The sequence below is a fragment of the Melitaea cinxia genome, chromosome 13 (genome assembly GCF_905220565.1).
Source record: "Melitaea cinxia chromosome 13, ilMelCinx1.1, whole genome shotgun sequence".
NCBI classification, from domain to species: domain Eukaryota; kingdom Metazoa; phylum Arthropoda; class Insecta; order Lepidoptera; family Nymphalidae; genus Melitaea; species Melitaea cinxia.
This window is the reverse complement of record NC_059406.1, coordinates 12,404,214-12,422,008: the sequence shown is the minus strand read 5'-3', so window position 1 is coordinate 12,422,008 and position 17,795 is coordinate 12,404,214. Positions and strand designations below refer to the sequence as shown.

Here is a 17,795-nt window from a genome sequence, read left to right as displayed (position 1 = left end):
GACGTTAATCGAAACCCAGCTCGGATAAATCTAAATTAATTTTCATCGGTGAGGGCGGAGAGGTTTTCCTCGGATATCTTCTGCAGAGTGCCCCTTTCGGCAGCTCGGGCTAAGTCGGCCTCTATCTCTTTCTCCAGGGTCTCAAAATCATCATCAAAGCGGAGACACTCATCAGAGGATGATGAGTAACACACCACGTTCTCAATATTCAGCTCTAAATCATCGTTCGCGAGCAGAGACGGGCTGCTACTGCTTAAGGCACGACTCTCTCTGTCTATTTTTTTGATAAATATCTCCGATTTCGGACGCGTCCGGAGTTTATCGCTAAGTTTTCTGAGCGCTGCAACCGGGTTGGGAGGGTTAGTGTTTGAGTTGGGTGGGTTAGTGTTTGTGTTGGGGGGGTTGGCCCGACGTGGCATGCGTTGAATACGCTCCTCCACAAGCGAGAAGCTACGCTTATAGACGACGGTATCGTCTCCATCTATGACGTCTCTTTCCTCTATATCGCTATCACGGAAGTAAAGGGCGTCGCAGTTAGTTTCGTGTTGTACTTGCAACAGACAACAGTCGTCTGCGCGTTCGCAAAGCATCGTGTGTAGCGAGCCTTGCAGTGGAATGAGTCTCATTCGTCCGCCAAAGTTCTCTTGCATATGGGTTGATAACTCATCGTCGATGTATAGGTCCTCAGTGCTTCGGGCTTCCTGAAATGTCATTTTTAAGTTATAACGAGATTAAGTATGGGGTTCTGTAGGTGGTTTATTAGCTATGAAGTCACTCGTACGCGATCTGTTCATTATTTTAGTTATATTTTGTTTGCTGATAAGGATGTACAGATCCTCGGTGCTTTGAGGCACTGCGCTTGCGATGCTTCTTGTATTGCGTTGTTGACGCCTATAAGCTACGGTAATCACTTGACATCAGAAGAGCCATAATATAATACATAATATAACTGTAATACGACCAATTCTGTACGTTGATGGTATTTTAAACATTTCTTTTGGAGGATACTTGATGATCGATACATATCAAAAAAAAAAAATATATATATATTTGTTAAATGAATGCACGCGTACAACTCCATAGTAGTAGTTGATATCTATACAAATAAATAAAATTAGAGTCTCTGTTTGTAGTATTAAAATAACTGCTTTTTACTAAATGCGTCTATGTATGTAATCATATGTATACACGACACCATACCTATACCAAAATAACATTTTTTACAATTTTTGTCTGTCTGTCTGTTTGTTCCGGCTAATCTCTGAAACGGCTGGACCGATTTTGACGGGATTTTCACTGGCAGATAGCTGATATAGTAAGCAGTAACTTAGGCTACTTTTATTTTAGAAATTTATTTATTTTATAACTCTGCGAACTGAACAATAACTTTTTTTGTTAAATTAGTAAACTTATAATGCAATTTATTGTTACAACATAATTGTGTTTGCTCGCAAACGAAAAAAAAAAAACCGACTTCAATTACATCGACGAGTAATACAACGTAGATCGATGAAAAAATAGTCAAGTAACAACGCATTATCAAAGATTACTCAAAAAGTAGTTATCAGATCTCGATGAAATTTAAATGTGACCACATGATAAACTTCGGCTTTCGATTAAATTAAAAATCATTAAAATCGGTAAACCTAATAAAAAGTTATTGCGGATTTTCAAGAAGTTCCCTCGATTTCTCTGGGATCCCATCACCAGATCCTGGTTTCCCTATCATGGTACTGAACTAGAGATATCTTCTTTCCAACAAAAAAAGAATTATCAAAATCGGTACACCTAGTAAAAAGTTATTGCCGATTTTCAAGAGTTTCGCTCGATTTCTCTAGGATCCCATCATCAGATCCTGGTTTCCTTATCATGGTACTAAACTTGGGATATCTCCTTTTCAACAAAAAAAGAATTATCAAAATCCGTACATCCAGTAGAAAGTTATGCGGTATAATACAACGTAGGTCGACGAAAAAAGCGTCAAGTAAAAACGCATTATTAGCTATAGCTCGAAAAGTAGTTGTTAGATCTCAAATAAATTTAAATGGGACCAATTGGCACACACCACCTTTCGATTGAAAGAAAATTTGTCGAAATCGCTCCACCCAGTCAAAAGTTCTGATGTAACATACATAAAAAAAAAAAAAAATACAGTCGAATTGAGAACCTCCTCCTTTTTTGGAAGTCGGTTAAAAAATAATAAAATAAATGTACAAACCTGAATAGCACTGAAAGCTTGGCACCGCTTTAACGAATTAATGTGAATGTCTTCAGCCGTCAAAGTGTCTTCCACAGACACGTTCAGCTTGTCCTTGCTTGTTTGGTCACAAATGGTCACGTTGACACAGTTGTCCAGAACTTGCAAACTATTCTCTCCAGAACGATTAAACGTTATTTGTAACAACGGTTTGTTGTTACCGTTAATTTTTAATCTAGAAAATGACGTGAAGGACTCCTTTTTAGAGCTTTTGTCGCCTTCGTCAGCGTTCTTCAGAGACTCCATAACGTTCGCTAAGCCTTTGTTTAATAAATCATCGCCTTTGTTGAGGCTGGTGGTAGATTCTGACGTGTTGTCCGCCATTTCGTTTATTAAATAGTGGAACTCCTTTCGAATTAAATCTCGTATGAATTCTTCGATGCTCAGTGTGTCGGTGGAACGGTCAATTTTGTGCTTTTCATTTATATCTTCAGTTGTTGTACTGAAATTAAAAATAAAAAGTAAGAGACATTACAAATATTTTAAACATTGTCATAAATCTTAAGTTTAAAATAAGGATGTGAAAAGTGCAAAAAGCCAACGTCACGCGGTGTTCCCAGGCGGTCACCCATCCAAGTACTGACCGCGCCCGACGTTGCTTAACTTCGGTGATCGGACGAGAACCGGTGTATTCAACGTGGTATGGACGTTGGCGATAAGTATTACAAAATACACCAACCTTATTTACGGTAGGTCACTTTATTTTTTTAATAAAAGTTTTCATTTTCATATGTAGTTTTATTATATAATACAAACCCTTTTTCTGAAGCTTTAGTCAATGTGTTTGAGTCGTGGGAATGAAAGTTCATACTCTTCGCTACCGCTTCACGCGCTTGACAGTATTGTTCCCAGTTGCCTTTAAATAAAAATAAACTTTTGCAAAACAGAATTTTGAACACAAGACAATGTTAAATGATATTAGTATAGTATTATTTTTATAAAATATAAAAAAATAATCGTGATATTACTGCAAACATGCTTAACAATTATAACAGATAGACTACGATATAAAGTACCAGCTGTACCCCGCGGTTTCACTCGCGCTAATTTGAGGAAAAACGTAGTAAAATTTTATATAGTCTATAAGTATTCCTCGGTAAATAGACTATCAAACATAAAAATAATTTTTCAGTTCGAAGCAGTAGTTTTTGAGATTAGTTTGTTCAAAAAAACTCTTCAACTTTATAATATTAGTTTACACATTTAGTAGCGGACCCGGCACGCGTAGTTCTGCCCGGAAAACAGCTACCAAATTTGATAGCTTACATACCGATAGCAGCGCCACCTACCGGGTTCAATTGAGATAAAAACTACCCCTGTCTCCCAAGTTGGACCAAATTACAGATGCTTACAAAACTTGATAAAAATTGGTTTAGTAGTTTCGGAGCTACATACCGATAGCAGCACCACCTATCGGGTTCAGTTGAGATGAAAACTACCCATCTTCTTAGTTGGACTAAATTACAGATGCTTTCAAAATTTGATAAAAATTGGTCCAGTAGTTTCGAAGTTACATACATTTAAAATTTTCACAGTTAACCACCCCTGCAATGCTTATTGGGGATGAATTATCATAAAATCTGCTCATCGATCTTTCTACATCACGTATAAGAGATTCCTACTAAATTTGGAGTCAATAGTTTAAAAACGGGAATATTCCATTGTTAACGCCTCCGCCCTCTTGTGGGTGGAATTTCTTAAGTCCGTCCTTAGCTGACCTCTACTGGTGAAAGGAATATTCCTACGAAATTTCAAGTCTCTACGTCTTATGGTTCCAGAGATATCGTGATGAGTCAATATATAGGTGGAAATGTCATATATATTTAGCTAATAAATTAAGAATTGATAATTTTATTTATCGATTGCATTTTACTTGATTGATATAAAATAAACCGCACCGAAGACGGGTCCACCGAAGAAGCATCTTCGGTGCGACAAAGCCAGCCCTGTGGTCACCAACCCGCCTGCCCAGCGTGGTGACTATGGGCAAAGCACATGAGTTCACGCCATTTGTGGTGCGAACTTGTGGAGGCCTATGCCCAGCAGTGAACTGCGATAGGCTGAAGTGTGTGTGTTATATTGAAAATACATAATATATGAAATTGAATCTTAAGCCTTGCTTCTTATTGTTGTTATTGCATTTCAGCAAATTTTTTTTTTCGGTTAATTAAAATAAAACAATGAGTTTTTAATTATCACTTCTTTATTTTTAGTGACAAATGAACATTCTAGACGAACCATAGCAGTCTGTTATAGAATGTAAGTATGTTTTAAAACACCACCACCTTTTATAAAGCAAACAAATTAAAATAAATAAAGTAACGTTTATCCTTTAGAGTTGAAAATGTTTATTGAAATGTAAAATTAAGATAAACTTAAAATTAATCTTTATACAAAAGCAAAAGAATTACCTCTGAGTGGTATATAAATTTATAAGTATATGCACAAAAAGATTAAAATTGTAAGAGAGTAAATAAGGTGTGTTCACATGCAACGAAAAGTAAATTATCAAAACACTCTTAAACCACATGCACATTTTAGTTATTGCAAATTAAAATATTCCTACTCTTTCTCCTATATGAAAAAAGAGGCCCAACAATGGAATGTTACAGGCTGAATGCGAATTCTTGCGAAAAATTTAAATATTCACAAAAATAATAATAAAGTGCATTTCAACAATAAAACATAGATTTATTTACATTAAATATTATTAATTATTATCTGAAAACAAGTTATAATAGAAATAGCATGCATATAAAAGATAGTGCATTTAGGATTGCAACATATTTTTATTATAGTTGTATTAATATGGGCAGATAAATACTGCAGATTCGTATAATGTAAACTAATACAGGAGAATTAATCTTCTGTAACTTTCTTACTTCCTTAAATGCAACGGCATTTGGCGAGACATAACGGAGCGTTGGATGTGTAATTATTTTTCGAATTGAGTATGCTGTTGACCCTAGCGTCCGCTAATTAAACGGTGCTTTATAATTTGCACGTGCACTAGCTTTTATTAGAGGTTGTCCATAAAATACGTTTGCAAACAAGGGGCAGAGATTAGTCTTTGCATAGCGTGATGAGATATAACAAGGGGATTTTTTTATTTCATCAAAAAAAAAATCATGTTTGCCATTTTCTATCAAGAAATTATTTGTGGAGAAAATATTTTTAGGGCCGCTGAAAGCGTGACAAGGGGGGAGAGGGTCCAAATCGTATTTTATGGACGGCATTTTAAGTAGTCAGTATGTTATGTTACACATGCAAGTGGAGGGGCATGCGCACTGACCGGTGGGTACGCGTGTCGGGCGGCGACGCTGAGGCAGAGACGTCTGTAGTGTGTCCACGCAGTGCGAGGCGGGCTTCACCGCCACTACGCGGTTACTGCAAAAGATCGAATGAAACGTTACAATGATCAACGTGTTTTGGTGTTCCCAGGGGGACGGACACCCAACCAAGTACTGACCGCGCGCGACGTTTCTCAACTTTGGTGATCGGACAAGAAACGGTGTGTTCAACGTAGTGGACGTTGGCGATTAGGAATTAGAAATTAACGTACATAACAGCTCAAGACAGACTTTTGTATTGGCAAAATAGATGTTTGTCGTGGTCTGGGCGTTTATGTGCTCCGGTTTCCCGACACAGGTGAAAATCTACTGAGGGTCGTTGAGTGTGAAGGGTTTATTTATTTATAATTTGAGCGAAAAATTAAGACCCGATAAATTTTATCAGCGGCGCCACGTACACGCGCGACAGCGCCTCGTCCACTAGTGTGTCCTGTGTACTGTGTCCTGTGTACTGACCGGGCGTCCTCGGGCAGGGAGAGCGCCTGCGCCTGCTGGATGGCGCGCTCGTGCATGGCCACCAGCGGCGCCACGTACACGCGCGACAGCGCCTCGTCCACTAGTGTGTACTGTGTCCTGTGTCCTGTGTACTGACCGGGCGTCCTCGGGCAGGGAGAGCGCCTGCGCCTGCTGGATGGCGCGCTCGTGCATGGCCACCAGCGGCGCCACGTACACGCGCGACAGCGCCTCGTCCACTAGTGTGTACTGTGTCCTGTGTCCTGTGTACTGACCGGGCGTCCTCGGGCAGGGAGAGCGCCTGCGCCTGCTGGATGGCGCGCTCGTGCATGGCCACCAGCGGCGCCACGTACACGCGCGACAGCGCCTCGTCCACTAGTGTGTACTGTGTCCTGTGTCCTGTGTACTGACCGGGCGTCCTCGGGCAGGGAGAGCGCCTGCGCCTGCTGGATGGCGCGCTCGTGCATGGCCACCAGCGGCGCCACGTACACGCGCGACAGCGCCTCGTCCACTAGTGTGTACTGTGTCCTGTGTCCTGTGTACTGACCGGGCGTCCTCGGGCAGGGAGAGCGCCTGCGCCTGCTGGATGGCGCGCTCGTGCATGGCCACCAGCGGCGCCACGTACACGCGCGACAGCGCCTCGTCCACTAGTGTGTACTGTGTCCTGTGTCCTGTGTACTGACCGGGCGTCCTCGGGCAGGGAGAGCGCCTGCGCCTGCTGGATGGCGCGCTCGTGCATGGCCACCAGCGGCGCCACGTACACGCGCGACAGCGCCTCGTCCACTAGTGTGTACTGTGTCCTGTGTCCTGTGTACTGACCGGGCGTCCTCGGGCAGGGAGAGCGCCTGCGCCTGCTGGATGGCGCGCTCGTGCATGGCCACCAGCGGCGCCACGTACACGCGCGACAGCGCCTCGTCCACTAGTGTGTACTGTGTCCTGTGTCCTGTGTACTGACCGGGCGTCCTCGGGCAGGGAGAGCGCCTGCGCCTGCTGGATGGCGCGCTCGTGCATGGCCACCAGCGGCGCCACGTACACGCGCGACAGCGCCTCGTCCACTAGTGTGTACTGTGTCCTGTGTCCTGTGTACTGACCGGGCGTCCTCGGGCAGGGAGAGCGCCTGCGCCTGCTGGATGGCGCGCTCGTGCATGGCCACCAGCGGCGCCACGTACACGCGCGACAGCGCCTCGTCCACTAGTGTGTACTGTGTCCTGTGTCCTGTGTACTGACCGGGCGTCCTCGGGCAGGGAGAGCGCCTGCGCCTGCTGGATGGCGCGCTCGTGCATGGCCACCAGCGGCGCCACGTACACGCGCGACAGCGCCTCGTCCACTAGTGTGTACTGTGTCCTGTGTCCTGTGTACTGACCGGGCGTCCTCGGGCAGGGAGAGCGCCTGCGCCTGCTGGATGGCGCGCTCGTGCATGGCCACCAGCGGCGCCACGTACACGCGCGACAGCGCCTCGTCCACTAGTGTGTACTGTGTCCTGTGTCCTGTGTACTGACCGGGCGTCCTCGGGCAGGGAGAGCGCCTGCGCCTGCTGGATGGCGCGCTCGTGCATGGCCACCAGCGGCGCCACGTACACGCGCGACAGCGCCTCGTCCACTAGTGTGTACTGTGTCCTGTGTCCTGTGTACTGACCGGGCGTCCTCGGGCAGGGAGAGCGCCTGCGCCTGCTGGATGGCGCGCTCGTGCATGGCCACCAGCGGCGCCACGTACACGCGCGACAGCGCCTCGTCCACTAGTGTGTACTGTGTCCTGTGTCCTGTGTACTGACCGGGCGTCCTCGGGCAGGGAGAGCGCCTGCGCCTGCTGGATGGCGCGCTCGTGCATGGCCACCAGCGGCGCCACGTACACGCGCGACAGCGCCTCGTCCACTAGTGTGTACTGTGTCCTGTGTCCTGTGTACTGACTGGGCGTCCTCGGGCAGGGAGAGCGCCTGCGCCTGCTGGATGGCGCGCTCGTGCATGGCCACCAGCGGCGCCACGTACACGCGCGACAGCGCCTCGTCCACTAGTGTGTACTGTGTCCTGTGTCCTGTGTACTGACCGGGCGTCCTCGGGCAGGGAGAGCGCCTGCGCCTGCTGGATGGCGCGCTCGTGCATGGCCACCAGCGGCGCCACGTACACGCGCGACAGCGCCTCGTCCACTAGTGTGTACTGTGTCCTGTGTCCTGTGTACTGACCGGGCGTCCTCGGGCAGGGAGAGCGCCTGCGCCTGCTGGATGGCGCGCTCGTGCATGGCCACCAGCGGCGCCACGTACACGCGCGACAGCGCCTCGTCCACTAGTGTGTACTGTGTCCTGTGTCCTGTGTACTGACCGGGCGTCCTCGGGCAGGGAGAGCGCCTGCGCCTGCTGGATGGCGCGCTCGTGCATGGCCACCAGCGGCGCCACGTACACGCGCGACAGCGCCTCGTCCACTAGTGTGTACTGTGTCCTGTGTCCTGTGTACTGACCGGGCGTCCTCGGGCAGGGAGAGCGCCTGCGCCTGCTGGATGGCGCGCTCGTGCATGGCCACCAGCGGCGCCACGTACACGCGCGACAGCGCCTCGTCCACTAGTGTGTACTGTGTCCTGTGTCCTGTGTACTGACCGGGCGTCCTCGGGCAGGGAGAGCGCCTGCGCCTGCTGGATGGCGCGCTCGTGCATGGCCACCAGCGGCGCCACGTACACGCGCGACAGCGCCTCGTCCACTAGTGTGTACTGTGTCCTGTGTCCTGTGTACTGACCGGGCGTCCTCGGGCAGGGAGAGCGCCTGCGCCTGCTGGATGGCGCGCTCGTGCATGGCCACCAGCGGCGCCACGTACACGCGCGACAGCGCCTCGTCCACTAGTGTGTACTGTGTCCTGTGTCCTGTGTACTGACCGGGCGTCCTCGGGCAGGGAGAGCGCCTGCGCCTGCTGGATGGCGCGCTCGTGCATGGCCACCAGCGGCGCCACGTACACGCGCGACAGCGCCTCGTCCACTAGTGTGTACTGTGTCCTGTGTCCTGTGTACTGACCGGGCGTCCTCGGGCAGGGAGAGCGCCTGCGCCTGCTGGATGGCGCGCTCGTGCATGGCCACCAGCGGCGCCACGTACACGCGCGACAGCGCCTCGTCCACTAGTGTGTACTGTGTCCTGTGTCCTGTGTACTGACCGGGCGTCCTCGGGCAGGGAGAGCGCCTGCGCCTGCTGGATGGCGCGCTCGTGCATGGCCACCAGCGGCGCCACGTACACGCGCGACAGCGCCTCGTCCACTAGTGTGTACTGTGTCCTGTGTCCTGTGTACTGACCGGGCGTCCTCGGGCAGGGAGAGCGCCTGCGCCTGCTGGATGGCGCGCTCGTGCATGGCCACCAGCGGCGCCACGTACACGCGCGACAGCGCCTCGTCCACTAGTGTGTACTGTGTCCTGTGTCCTGTGTACTGACCGGGCGTCCTCGGGCAGGGAGAGCGCCTGCGCCTGCTGGATGGCGCGCTCGTGCATGGCCACCAGCGGCGCCACGTACACGCGCGACAGCGCCTCGTCCACTAGTGTGTACTGTGTCCTGTGTCCTGTGTACTGACCGGGCGTCCTCGGGCAGGGAGAGCGCCTGCGCCTGCTGGATGGCGCGCTCGTGCATGGCCACCAGCGGCGCCACGTACACGCGCGACAGCGCCTCGTCCACTAGTGTGTACTGTGTCCTGTGTCCTGTGTACTGACCGGGCGTCCTCGGGCAGGGAGAGCGCCTGCGCCTGCTGGATGGCGCGCTCGTGCATGGCCACCAGCGGCGCCACGTACACGCGCGACAGCGCCTCGTCCACTAGTGTGTACTGTGTCCTGTGTCCTGTGTACTGACCGGGCGTCCTCGGGCAGGGAGAGCGCCTGCGCCTGCTGGATGGCGCGCTCGTGCATGGCCACCAGCGGCGCCACGTACACGCGCGACAGCGCCTCGTCCACTAGTGTGTACTGTGTCCTGTGTCCTGTGTACTGACCGGGCGTCCTCGGGCAGGGAGAGCGCCTGCGCCTGCTGGATGGCGCGCTCGTGCATGGCCACCAGCGGCGCCACGTACACGCGCGACAGCGCCTCGTCCACTAGTGTGTACTGTGTCCTGTGTCCTGTGTACTGACCGGGCGTCCTCGGGCAGGGAGAGCGCCTGCGCCTGCTGGATGGCGCGCTCGTGCATGGCCACCAGCGGCGCCACGTACACGCGCGACAGCGCCTCGTCCACTAGTGTGTACTGTGTCCTGTGTCCTGTGTACTGACCGGGCGTCCTCGGGCAGGGAGAGCGCCTGCGCCTGCTGGATGGCGCGCTCGTGCATGGCCACCAGCGGCGCCACGTACACGCGCGACAGCGCCTCGTCCACTAGTGTGTACTGTGTCCTGTGTCCTGTGTACTGACCGGGCGTCCTCGGGCAGGGAGAGCGCCTGCGCCTGCTGGATGGCGCGCTCGTGCATGGCCACCAGCGGCGCCACGTACACGCGCGACAGCGCCTCGTCCACTAGTGTGTACTGTGTCCTGTGTCCTGTGTACTGACCGGGCGTCCTCGGGCAGGGAGAGCGCCTGCGCCTGCTGGATGGCGCGCTCGTGCATGGCCACCAGCGGCGCCACGTACACGCGCGACAGCGCCTCGTCCACTAGTGTGTACTGTGTCCTGTGTCCTGTGTACTGACCGGGCGTCCTCGGGCAGGGAGAGCGCCTGCGCCTGCTGGATGGCGCGCTCGTGCATGGCCACCAGCGGCGCCACGTACACGCGCGACAGCGCCTCGTCCACGCTGCCCAGCGAGCGCGTGCGCCCCAGTGGAGACGCGGGGAAGTCCGCCGGCGGCAATGATACCCTACAAACAAACGACGCGTCAGCACAAAGCTAAACTGGTAATAATACTTTGACTCATTATTCATATTTATTAGCTACTGAGACTGTCTAGGTGTGGAAACTTGACGTAAAGCGTCGGAGAGAGCTCTAGTAAGTGAGTCGGAGTTTCTATTACATGCAAAGTAGCTTTCTGCTGTGTCAGTAGCAGGACACAAATCCAAGCACAGCCTCTATCAGTCCATCTCATCCACGTCCCCGTCGTCCACCCTGGGCCTACTGCTACGGCCGCGCTTCCGATCGACTGCCAACTTGAGTTGAAGTAGCGAAGTATGCAGGGCAGAGGGCGAATACAAGACAAGCAAGGAAGACTGATCACGACATCTGAGGAACGATTCGAACGATAGCGTGAGTACTTTGACGATGTGTTCCGTGTATTGAGCGTAGTACCACCCTACTCTTTGCTAAACATCAAAACAACCCAACTGCTGGACACTAATTCGTCCTCACCAAGCAAGGACAACGTCGAACACGCGATTAATAGCACCGGAAATGCTGAGAGCAGACACACCAACCGTAGTCAAAGTCGTAGAAAACCTAGACCACCGAAGAGCTCCCGGAAGAAAGGACCAGGGCCTCCTAATTATGTGCCTAGAGGGGTGACCTCAGAGTCAGTGCAGTAACTGGAGAGGAGTCGCACTGCTCTATGTACCATAAAGATTCTTTGCAAGGTACTACTGGACAGGCTGTCAACGGCAATTGAATCACTGCTTAGGAGAGAACAGGCGAGCTCAAGACCAGACCCTTCCTGCACAGTTCAGATCACCACACTCCGGATTATCGTACAGTCAACGATGACGCATCAGAATCGTAGTGCGAAGTATACCTAACTTTCACTGACTTCTTTTGAAAAATGCCACTTTTCAAACGCTTATATGTCAATAAAATCATTCGCCAAATATTCGCATCGTTTTGCGCAAATGCGAATGCGAATATTGAAAAATTGCCAATATTCGCGAATGCGAATATTTGTTCATCATTAATATGTACACAAAATTTCATAAAAATCGATCCAGCCGTTTCGGAGGAGTATTGTGATACAAGAATTTTATATATAAGATTGTGTCAATTGACTTTGTTTTAAATATGGATTCATTTAATTAAAATTTAATTTTTTATTAAAATAAAATAGCACAATACATTAAGGTCTTACCTTCTGTATGGAGAGGATCTTAGTCCTTAGTATAGTTAGTAGTTTTCCGAGTTTTTACTTCAGTTTAGTTTAATTCTGTTGGTGTTAAAAGTAAAACAATCTCATACCTTCTTAACCCAGTAAAGCTATCCCGAGCCGTATCAACACTGCCAGTTGACATTGTATCGTTTGTTCTTTGTTCATTATTGTTATTGGATAGAACTTCAGATTTTATATCTTTTTCATTCGTAGGTTCCGTTGAAGACAATGCACTATTGAAGGCTTTGGGTTTAGTCTCTGGAAAATTAATTTACTAATATTAATAAGATTTATTTATTTTCTCACCACAATATTGCAAACAGGACTTTAGATAGGTACATTATTATACATGAGCACTAATATTGCGGGAGACTGGTGCCTAAGCTAGGCTCGAGACCTGGCCGGGGCGAGGTGGCGAATGCTAACGCGACCCCATCTCGCCCCACCCAGGCGGACGACTGCTCACACGTGGTGGTTTTTTAGTCAGTAGGAGTCTGACATAACCCTCTGGCGCCCCCGCGCTGGAGGGTATCCATGATGGATTTTCCCCACGCAAAAAATAAAATAAAAAATAAAATTAAAAAAAAGGCTCGAGAAATGTGTTTCAAGACACCAGCCGGCCTAGCATGCATACAACGAGATATCTCTTGACGAGAGAGAAAGATAATGTCTACATCGAGTATTTTCTCGATTACCCTAACATGCGCACTACGAGAGACAAAATTCTCTTCCGAAGACTTCGCCTTGTCGAGTAGAGAAACATTATCAACCATAATCACAACTGAATATCATTCTTATTTCTTATGTCGTAAAGTTGAATTTACAAGGTTATTGACCAATTTCAAACGAGTGACAAATGTTTTATTTAAAAATGTTCTCGGCCTTTTGGCTAAGATAAAAAGTGTATATCTAATTTAAAAAACTCTAATATGGAAAATAAAACGGCGTAAGTAAATGAATTTAATTATATATGTAAAACAATATGCTCGTGTTGTGCTTTATATCTTGTCGCACATTAGATAATTGTAATTCTATCACGCATTGTTTGTTTGTTTTTTTTTTTTTTTTAATTTTTAAAATTTTTTGAATTTTTGAATTTTTTTTTTTTGATTATTGATTTTACTTTTATTCTATTTAATTTTATTTTTAGTTATTGATTTTTTTAATATAATTTTGTTTTGTTTTTTATTCTGAATGTTGTCTTGTCTTGTTGTACTAACCCAATATGGACTTATACTTTGGTCTAAAATAAAGTATTATTATTATTATTATTTAGAATAAGAAGCAACAGGGCGCAAATACGTTTTTTGTGTCATTATATGGCACACTTCACTCGACTTTTCGCATTTCCCGCTCTTCGTATACCGAAATTATATAATTATAATAGGGAAACGCCATGGTATAAAAAAATAGGCACCCGGTTTTATTTATTTTTTATTTATCGTCTTTCTCGTCGATAATATTGAAGACGAGAAGTTTCTCTTCCTAAAACGACAAAATTCGACAAAATTACGATGTCATGTTAGCTTCCGTAGAGATAAATATCACAGATCACTAAAATTTAATGATTATCTCTTCTTGACGTAACGAGAAGAGTATCGCGTGCACGCATGTTAGCTACTGTAGACATAGAGAGATAATACGAGAAAAGGGGTCGACAAAATTTTGTCGTGGCGTGCATGCTAGGCCTGCTGGTCTCCACCCTTTAATAAAGTACATTTCGATTATCATCATCATACGTATAGCATTAACAATTTTGTTGTAAACAATATAATATGAAATAATATTATTTACATAACAAAAGTTTATTAGTTTAGTTCTTATAATATGCCAACAGAGGCCGCTACGATCGATTTGAATCGCGATGTTAAAGTTGCTTACTAATATTATGATCCAAGTTAATTGACTAGTATTTTTGGGACAAATTTGTGAAAGAGTTAAAACCAGGGTTCGCCAAACCGATTCATAAAGGTAACCGTTTCAAACGGTTACCGTATGAATCGGTTACCGATTGAAAAGGTTACCGTTTTATTTCGGTTCCAAAACCGTAATAAAACGGTTACCGATTAAACTGTAATACCGAAATATAACGTTATGTATTTCGGTTTTAGGTGATTCGGAGAAGTAACAGAGGGTGACAAAATCTGTGAGCCATCGTTTGAAATGAAGAATCTGTAATGTTCCTTTGCTTTTATTGATAATGCTTGGTTTTTCATAAGACTGGCTTCTTTAACTATGAAAGTAATTAAGTTTTTTGTTTTGAATTATTCGTTATATGCAATGTAAACATTAACGTAAAAGAAATGAAAACTTGCTCGCGCCACGCCCGGGGCCTGTCGTCTATCACGAATAAATAAGTTTTAAGTAAAATCACGCAACACACGGGAGCGAATGAGATAGAGATATGGTGTACGTTCGGACCGTAATCCGAGCTAGCGCAGCGCAGCTACAAGAACGGGAATTGCCCGCTTAAACTTACGACGCGAACGTTATGCCTTATGCCTACTACCGGTTTATTTCGATACTGTATTACCGATATGATTCGGTTACCGAATGATTCTCTTACCGTTATTTTGATTCGATAAATACCGTTTTATAAAGGTAAATAACCCATACCGGAATATCCCTGGTTAAAACTGTGTTACTGAACTTCGAGTGTTTTCTATTTACTTTGGATGCCTGTAGTATAGTGTTGTATACGTTCTGTGTAGTATACGTATGTTGTATACCTTATAAGCCTTATATTTAAATGTCAGTAATAAACATGCAGTTTCGCTATGAACACGTCTTTTTAAATTAACGCTCCTCAGTCCCATCCCGTACATTACTCTGCAATAGAACGAAAAAACCTCCAACTAGCAGTGCCTTCGTTATTACGATCAACAACACGTTCATAGAGACGATAGTCTGCGTTTATGCAATATAAAATTAAATGTATGTGTGCAAAACGTTTCTAATAATCGAATAAGATGTGTTTACATTAATTTTTAATAAATGTCAAGTTTGTCTGCTTGTTCCGAATATTCAATTTAGTTTGATGACTAATATTATTAAAAAAAAAAAAAACAATAATGTTAATATTGATTGATAAGCAATCCATGCAAAAAGCCAACGTCACGCGGTGTTCCCAGGCGGTCACCCATCCAAGTACTGACCGCGCCCGACGTTGCTTAACTTCGGTGATCGGACGAGAACCGGTGTATTCAACGTGGTATGGACGTTGGCAATTTCCAAATTGAATTACCTCATCTATTTACTCTTATTTGTATTTATTTACGACGACAAAATAAAAATGTATGTAACAATAATTATAAACTAACTGTTATTTTTAAATTTTAATTTTTTATCATAATATAAATAAAAAACATTTAAAGACCTGAGTGCAAAAAAAAAAAGAAAACGAAAATAAAGATTTTTATTTTCTTAAAATAATGCTTGACAACTATGATGACAATTTGTTCCGGAACCAGTTAATGAAAGAATTGTTTCCGTAATTCTGACACAGAATTCACATCTTACTGGGGGTCGTTGATAGGTACATTTTTTACTATAGTTTTAAAATGTTTGAATTACTAATATATAAACCTCAAAGTATAATACATAAAAGTAATATAAGCATGTATTATTAATAATTCTATTTACTTGAGAGTTCTGAGACTCTGCTTTAATAAAAAAGATATACTGTCATTAAATTAATTTAAAAAAATTACATACCATCAGTATTGGGCATATTTAAAGATCCCTTCGTCGTTTCCTCCGCCTTACAATTATTTTCATTCAACTCTCCCGACAACCATGCATTCTTCCTCAACTTATTACTCCTCGCTATCGGCGTCGTCGGCAAACTGTAGTTCTTTATATTAAAATTATAAGACGACCGCTCGCTTCCATTCTGCTCTTTAAGCAACGTCTTAATAGAGTCCAAATTGCATTCCGGTACTTTAATTTGCAAGGGTTTATAAGACTTCGGTGTGAAGCTCCTGCTGAGTTTAGCGGTCGGTCGCTCGCAACTTTGGTCCTTAACACTATCGTCAGTAAGACCAAAATTGTTTAATCTTGTATCCGGACTTAGTATACTGCAATATTCAGTGGAATCGCTTCTATGTAAGCTTGGTGTGACAGCGTCTTTGATTCTTGTTCGAAGTTTTGCTAAGGGAGTCGAACAGGCACTCGAGCACTCATCTTGTAAATGGTCAAATTTAATCGTCGGGTTTTCTTCATCGGACGATATGAAACACTTCTCTGTAGTGTAACGTGTGGGTAGTGTCTGTCGTATGGTTTCGTACAAGGGGCTGGAGTTCTTAGACGTTTCGTTTGAAGTATGCGTGTGCACTACTGCCTTGTGTTCGATGTTCTTGGGACTGGGGCATTCGGAGTCGGGGGATGTGGAATCCCAAGGTTGAGTACTAGAGCCAGATTTATTCTTTGATCGAACGGGAATTACTACGTATTCCATTTCATCCAAGTTACGCTGAAAATTAAATAATAAAGGTTTTAAATTTGTTTATTTCATACTTACAATTAATATGTATAACGAAATCATCTTAATTTGACTAGCCCGTTAGCATAGTCTAGTCGTTAGTAAGTCTGTGGGGTTGGAGTCCCTTTCTCAAGTTCGGGTATACTATAATTATATAAATTAGTATAATACGTTTTATTAATATAGATAAATTTATAAAAAAAAAATGAATATATAATAGTGAGCTTTTACCTAAAACACATTAACTCGCCTACTTCAGGTATATCTATACCTGAAGTAGGCGTTCGTGTATGTATGTTTAAGCATATTTATTTATTAATTCTTTTTAGTACATATTTGACAAACAGTTATCTTAAAAAAATTTAATAGCAATCAAAAGTTATTCGCTACCACACATTTTCATATTTTGAACAATTTTTAGTTTTCTTATTTAAATAAATGTTTATATGTCTTTCAAGTTGTAGAAAGACCTAATAAAACGTATTCGTTTATAGTACTTATGAAAAAAAAATGTATTGCCTATAAGTGAAATAGTAAATTTATAACCAGATTCACATTTTTTTCATTATAAAAATATAAAATAGCAAAAAGCCAACGTCACGCGGTGTTCCCAGGCGGTCACCCATCCAAGTACTGACCGCGCCCGACGTTGCTTAACTTCGGTGATCGGACGAGAACCGGTGTATTCAACGTGGTATGGACGTTGGCGACTATTCTTTTAAATATGTCAATCATTATATCGATCCGTTTATTCGATTTGTTAAACAATATATACTTTGATAAATTGATAACCTGAAATGTTTATTAATAGCTATCGGTCACGGAACTTGGAACTACAAAAATGAAGATTATTTTGCGCATTGTGTATGAATAGCAATTTATTTTTTAAAGTAAACTTCTATATGCGCGCTTGACTTTGGGAGTAAGTTGGTGAATGCGTGACGAGAGCGTTACGAAAAGTGTGATCGAGCGACGCCAACGGAAGTTGAGAGGATATATATGTTAATGAAGTTAGAAAGAGGGTTACGTTTCGTAAGTTTTAGTTCAGTCGTGTGAAATTAATTATATGAATACAATACAATATTTAAATATTAGATAAATTATAAGTGACGATAATAAATAATATAAAAACTACTACGTCTTGTTTGGTTTTTACGTGCGGATTATTAGTGCTAAAATTAACCGAAAATTAAGATTAAACGCAGCACGGGGCGTTCTCCAGCTCGTACCAACGAATTAATAAAGATTACTTCAGGG

At 45.1% G+C, this 17,795-nt stretch overlaps 1 protein-coding gene and 3 non-coding genes across 4 annotated transcripts in view; all 4 read right to left on the bottom strand.

Annotated features, from left to right (window-relative positions):
• Nucleotides 1–35: 35 nt before the first annotated feature.
• The window catches only part of LOC123658913, a 39,676-nt gene continuing 21,916 nt past the window's right edge, over nt 36–17,795 (bottom strand). The window contains 8 exon segments of the mRNA XM_045594204.1: nt 36–701; nt 2,219–2,699; nt 3,014–3,113; nt 5,520–5,644; nt 10,552–10,661; nt 10,714–10,852; nt 12,148–12,316; nt 15,773–16,529. Coding sequence (XP_045450160.1) covers nt 36–701; nt 2,219–2,699; nt 3,014–3,113; nt 5,520–5,644; nt 10,552–10,661; nt 10,714–10,852; nt 12,148–12,316; nt 15,773–16,529 — 2,547 coding nt within the window.
• LOC123659339 lies at nt 2,793–2,911 on the bottom strand. The gene has a single exon (XR_006744013.1). It is a non-coding gene; the product is annotated as a 5S ribosomal RNA (ribosomal RNA).
• On the bottom strand, nt 15,165–15,283 carry LOC123659337. The gene has a single exon (XR_006744011.1). It is a non-coding gene; the product is annotated as a 5S ribosomal RNA (ribosomal RNA).
• On the bottom strand, nt 17,128–17,246 carry LOC123659327. The gene has a single exon (XR_006744008.1). It is a non-coding gene; the product is annotated as a 5S ribosomal RNA (ribosomal RNA).